This window comes from Muntiacus reevesi, chromosome 17 (assembly GCF_963930625.1).
Source record: "Muntiacus reevesi chromosome 17, mMunRee1.1, whole genome shotgun sequence".
Taxonomy (NCBI): domain Eukaryota; kingdom Metazoa; phylum Chordata; class Mammalia; order Artiodactyla; family Cervidae; genus Muntiacus; species Muntiacus reevesi.
Window position 1 is genome coordinate 5,508,583 of NC_089265.1, and position 5,973 is coordinate 5,514,555.

Consider the following 5,973-nt stretch of genomic DNA (forward strand, 5'->3'; position numbering starts at 1 on the left):
CCCAAAACTCCTCCAGCGAAAATGGCTCCTCCAACAAAACCCGAAGCCCCCACCACATGGCGTCTGGTTGATTTCAGGTTGATTTCAACCAGGACAACTTTCTACCTTTGGAGCAAACGGCTTAGGCCTCTCTGCGGCCCAGATCCTCCTTCTACAGTCCACTCGGTGCTCTCCTGGAGGCAGAGACAGAGGGAAGGAGGCAGGACTCATGGAGCCCAGGCCCTTTGGCAGGACTTTCACCAAGGACATTTGTTTTTAAAGGGCTTCCTCGCTGGCCCTGCCTTCAAGGTTGCTCACGTTGATGACTGATCTGAACCACTGACTGTATCAAACAAAGTTAGAGGCAATCACGATAATTTAGTTTACTTCTGAATATTTTAAATATAATGAAAACAAATATAACAGTTTTGTTTTCAAAACTCTCTTGAGGTATCAACCATTAAAAGATAGGGGTTTTGTAAAAAAAAAAAAAAACACACAGTGGTTTATTGAATACTTACAACGTTTACACCTTCAATATTAATTCCACTTAATTTTAGAGGACGGAAGTGCACAAAACAAGGAGCTGCTGGAAACATCTTCAAAGTGGGAACCACATCAGATGGAACTGTGGCGCTAGACACTTACCCCCAACATACATGATGGTGGTGGTTTAATTGCTAAGTCGTGTCCTACTCTTTTGCGACCCCATGGACTGCAGCCCGCCAGGCTTCTCTGTCAATGGGATTTTCCAGGCAAGAATACTGGAGTGGATTGCCATGTCCTTCTCCAGGGGATCTTTCCCACCCAGGGTTCGAACCCGCATCTCCTACATTGGCAGGCAGATTCTTTACCGCCGAGCCACCAGGAAAGCTCAACGGACATGTTAGCTGCCCGTTTTCTGCTTTGAAATAAAACTTTATAATCCCCAGTAATATTTATATCCAAAGGCCAAGTATTAAAGATACACTTCACATACACACTAGTGTCCCGCTGTCTTTATCTGGAAGGGTTTAGGTAAGTGGAGAGGGAGCATCGCTGGTGTCTACACAGCAGGAGGAAACATTCACAAACAGAGACTCTACAAGACAACGACGGGATCCCTTACCACGAAGGAGTGTCCTCTTCATATTAAAATACGGAATGCTTTTCTTCAAATATCCACTTTTTTTTTTTTGGAGGGGAAGGTGGGGAGCGGATGCCTCGAAGGGGGCAAAGAGAGGGAGGCACATTGCACATAAATAAACCGGATGATCCAAATGCAGGAAGTCCTCAGAGCGGAGCACGCAGAGCTTGCCTGGAGTCCTGGGTCTGCATCCAGCTCCTGGGCCCTGCTGGAGCTCTCCTTCTCTTCCTCCTCCTCCTCCTCCTCTTCCTCACTGCTTGAGCTCCAGGGCCCAGACATGCTGTGGCCAGCCCGTCCGGCCTTTGGTTTTCTTGTCGTTGCTGCTTACTGTGCTTTTCAAGATTTCATTCTGGGCAGAGAAGAGGTGAGGTGAGGGGAAGAAAAGTAGAAAGAGAAAATCAGAGAGGAGATCCGGTCCCACGCAACCCCCGCGCTTTCCCGGCCAGAGAAGATAGTGGGAGAGCCAGCCAGGAACCGCGGGTGGGGTGGCCTCAAGTCCCAGCCCCTGCAGAAGAGCTAGGAAGGCTGGCGCTGCCCTAGTTACCGCCCAGGCCGACACGCAGCGGCAGCACTCAACTCCCAGGTCGGCGAGTTTATAAACAACCACCGGTTTTCAAGTCGTTTATGGAGGAACTGGGGGCCTTCTCTCTAACTCCAGATGTAGGGGCGCGATCTGGGGTCGGCGCTCAGTCTGGTTTCCCTGTTTTCAATCGCAGTCCCAGACCCGCGCTCTAAGGCAGATGGGGAGAGGTGCCTCGGCCTCGGCTTGGGCCTGTCTGTCCAAGGCCTCGTCGGCCTCCTCCAAGGCCTCTGAAATCCCAGGCTACAGGAGATCCCTCGACTTGGCAGCAACTAAAGTGCCATAGACCCCAAGGAAGAAAACCTCGACAAATGCAATTATTTTCCATGTTCTTCATGGCAGTAGCCCTGCTCTAAACTCCACCACCCTATGGTCACCTGGTTAGGAACTTGAGAAAACTAATTTTCAGTTATAACTTTGTGTTACTGTTCAGAACAATGACAATGACTATGATGATACTTACTATTTGTCTTAAAATGTAAAGGCGCATGCAAACAAAACCAGAAATAGAAAGAATACTCATCTGGGAAGTCACATTTTAACATCACTGCCAGAGAGAAACTGAGCTGAATTTTGAAGTACTTATCTTATGTTCACCTTCACGTCTTCCCGGTATAGTTATCAGAACCACCGCAAAAGCTCTTAGAATCAGTGACTGCCTCTTTATCAAGAAGGGGAAACGCAACCAGTAGTGAAATAACTGAAATCAAGTGCTTCTGAGCAACTTATTTTAGAAACATCTGAAAGCAAGAACGGACTGGAGGCCGAATGAAGGCTCGAAAGGACGAGGAAAGAGGGATCCAGGCCAGTACGATCGAAAGATCAAGCTGGAGTCCGCGAGGCCGGCCCTAAGTGCCTGGGGGCGCGGCGATAACCCGGAAAGAAGATCGCCAGCGCAAAACATCCCTCTTAACCTCCTCCGCGTGCTGACACCCTCCCCTGCCCTCTCTGCTTCTGCGGGGAAACCTTCCGACCACAACCTGGTGCAAGCAACTTGGCTCAGGGCGCTGCCAGAGAACGCGGCGGGCCAGCGTTCAGCCCAACGGGAGAGAGACCCGGATCCCCGCTCCCCCGCACCCCACTGCCCTCTGCCGCCTGGTACTGACCAGCTCCTTCTTCCGCTTCTCTTCTTTCACATCTGTCTTCTTGATCTCTGCCTTGAAGGCCTCCGCCTCGCCGTTCTGGTCGTCCTTGGCCAGCAGGTCCATGAGGTAGGCGATGTAGCTGGTGGCCAGGCGCAGAGTCTTGATCTTGGAAAGCTTGGTGTCGGCGGGCACGTTGGGGATGCACTCGCGCAGCTCTGCGAAGGCGCTGTTAATGCTTTGAGTCCTGCGCCGCTCCTTGCGGTTGGCGGTGCCCCGGCGCTTCACCGGGCGCGGCCCCCCCAGGCCTGGGGGCCCGGCGCCCGGCGGCACCCCCCCGTAATGGGAGTGGTCCAGGCTGGCGGCGCCGCTGGCGTACTCGGGGCTGTAGGACAGGGCCATGCTGTAATCGGGGGGCGACATCTCGGGGTGGCCGATGAGCCAGCCGTGGAAGTAGGGGTTCTCCTCGTGGCTGCAGCGGCTGGCGGCCGCGGCGGCAGCAGCGGCGGCGGCGGCGGCGAACGGATAGCCCTCATGATGCACCACCGGGTGGTGGGGGAAGCCCCCCACCAGACTCATCTCGCCTTCCGCGCCCCTCCACGCACCCCAGCGTGCGCGCAGCCCTGCCGCGCCCTCGGCCCGGGCCCCCGCTTCGGCGCTCCGCGGCCTCCCCCACCCCCCACCCCCCAGCCCCCGGGCGCCCGGGCCGGCCCGGCAGCCGCAGAGGGGGCTGCTGCAGCCCGGGCCCCGGCCCCCCGCCTGGCCCGCCGGGCCCGCCTCAGCAGCGCCGCGGCCGCCGGCTCCCCATAGGGCGCGGCGAGCTGGTCCCGGCACCGTGCGCCCCTTGCCGACGCCGCCGCCGCCGGCTCCCGCCTTGCTCCACGGCCCGCGCGCAGGCTCCTGCTTCCCTGGCGGCTGCGGGCAGGCACAGTCCTCTCGAGCTCATGCAAAGGTGCCCCGGCTCCCGCGGGGCTGCTCGGTGGAGTCGCCGGGCTCCGCGCCCCGGCCGCGTGCCCGGCGCCGCGGCTACTCGCAGTCCCGGGGCGAGTCCAAAGCCGCGGCTTGAAGAGCCGGCCCGGCTCTGCAGGGAGGCGGCGGGGTCGACTGCTCACTGTGAAGCTACCTCCATGCGACCCTCCTCTTCCCGCCCCTTCCCCTCCCCCCCACCAGCCTGATCTGGATTCTTGTGCGCTTATTGTTTTAATGAAATTTTTGGTTGTTGTTTTGGTCCTTGAACGTGATTTTAGCTGCGAATAACGTGTTCCGCGCTCCTCTCGGCTCCCTCGGAGGGTTTTCAGAGAGGTCTCAGTGCATCCATTTTCTCAGATCCTCTCCTTTCCGGGGAAGGATCTGGGCCCTGCAGGCCCCTGGAGCGCGAAGGCGGCGGCTGCGGCGCGAAGGGCTCTGCGCGGCGGCCGTGAGAGCTCCCGGGCGGCGGCGGTGGTGGCGGTGGTTCTTCGGGGCTGGACGCCGTGAGGGGAGGAAGCGGATTTTCCCAGCAAGATCTCCATGTACAGCCACATCTTTAGGGCCGCTCGGGTTAATATATGTCGTCAGAGGCTCCTCACGCCAATCCCGGGGCGGCGGGGGCGGCGCCTCGCGCTCTCCGCAATAAAACTTTTTGATGTTCTTGTTGCTAATTGCCGAGGTCCTCGTCCAGGATTGGCTGCCCCTTCATAACCAGAAGATAATTAAAACGAAGGGGGGGGGGGCAGGGTTAAAAAAACTTTTTTATCAGCCGGAGGTTAATGCAAGTGTTTAACAGATGCTTCACTATTAAAATATTTTCCCCCCAGGTCTCAAATACTGAAGAATCTTAAACCAGGTACGGTATTTCTCTGCTTTCTTTTCTGGTTAAAAAAAGGAAGCAGATATTGCTTTTCGAAGTGTTTTGTAGGTAACAGGCAAGAGCAGAGCAGCAGGCGCAGTTCTGTGCTGGGCGGGAGAGAGGCGGCGGGCGGCGGCCCCCTCCCAACCACCGCCCCCCGGCGGCGCGTCTCCGGCCGGCCGAGGCGGGCGCGGGGCGCAGGGCAAGGCTGCGGCTTTGACCTGGGCACAGACTGGAAACGCGCGTCTCTGCGTCGCTAGACTTACCCACCTCGTTACCCAGGCCAGGGCCCTCTTGGGGAGCTTGTGTTATATTGACTACTTTTGGAAATCGTGGTGAAGACCCCGGGACAACGGTCAAGATTGTAAATACTCTCATTTCGATGTTCTGCAGGGACGCCAGCCCTAGCGCAGACCTTGGGCGGTTTCAAAGCGCAGGGCACCTCGATTCCCCGAATTTGTTGTGTGGCCGGTATCGGTGTTCCCCAGGTTTAACTAGCCTGTCTGGTAAGTAACTGAATATTTTTTACAGCGTGTTCAGAGCTTATTTTTCAGTTTTTATGAACAAACATATAAATACATCTCCGCATTCCTACCTCTCCCATAAAAGCGGGCATGTGTGGAAAGCAGGTTTAGTTATCGGAGGGGAACCATTAAACACCAGTTTAAGAGGCAGGCCGGGAGGACGGCTCGTGGATGTTTAGACTGCTGGCCTTGGTGATCTTGAACACATTAGAACGGAAAATGGATCTCCACTTGTAAGTCACCGGGCCGCTCGGCACCGGGACCGCGGCGCCCGAGTGGCTTGAGCCGTTTGAGAAGAGGTTGGGGGCTGAGGGGGGTGGACGGTGGCAGGAGCTGAAATGATCCTCGGGGGTTGGCCGGCAGCCTTGGCTGAGGCTGATGTGGAGCTGAAGATTCCGCCCGAGGGGTCGGTGTGGAAAAGAGTGTCAACAGGAGCCCAAGGGCCGTAAATTAGAGGGAGCCCACGCGGGGTGTGCCTGTGCCAGCACGGGCCGCTGCGGCCTGGGACTCGCTGCTGGGCCTTGCTAGGCTCTGCCGGGGGGTAGACCAAGCACCCCACCTTGGGCTTCGTCCCAGGGAGGTAGGCAGAGTCAGGCCTCAGGCTGCAGAGTCCTGTTCCAAGGACTCGGTGAGGACCGTCCTTTGCTTGCATGCTGCCCACTTTTTGCTGGGTCCAGGCTTGGGGAGGCAGGGTTTGGGGGTACCCAGCTCCTCTGCTGCCCCGGACTGGGGCGGTTGCCAGCCACTAACCCCAGAGCCCTGGGCACAGCTTTGACAAACATGTTTTAGGTTATAGGTGGCCGGGCTGTAGAAGGAAAGGAACCCAGAGGTGGTCGTAGAAAGCTGGCTGAGAG

At 57.1% G+C, this 5,973-nt stretch overlaps 1 protein-coding gene across 1 annotated transcript; it reads right to left on the reverse strand.

Moving 5' to 3' along the window:
- Positions 1–1,129: 1,129 nt before the first annotated feature.
- HAND2 (heart and neural crest derivatives expressed 2) lies at positions 1,130–3,346 on the reverse strand. The gene is made up of 2 exons (XM_065908415.1): positions 2,792–3,346; positions 1,130–1,454 (listed from the first exon to the last, which is right to left on the reverse strand). Exons 1-2 carry the CDS (start codon positions 3,344–3,346, stop codon positions 1,356–1,358), a joined length of 654 nt encoding a protein of 217 aa, XP_065764487.1. The 3' UTR covers positions 1,130–1,355.
- Positions 3,347–5,973: the final 2,627 nt, after the last annotated feature.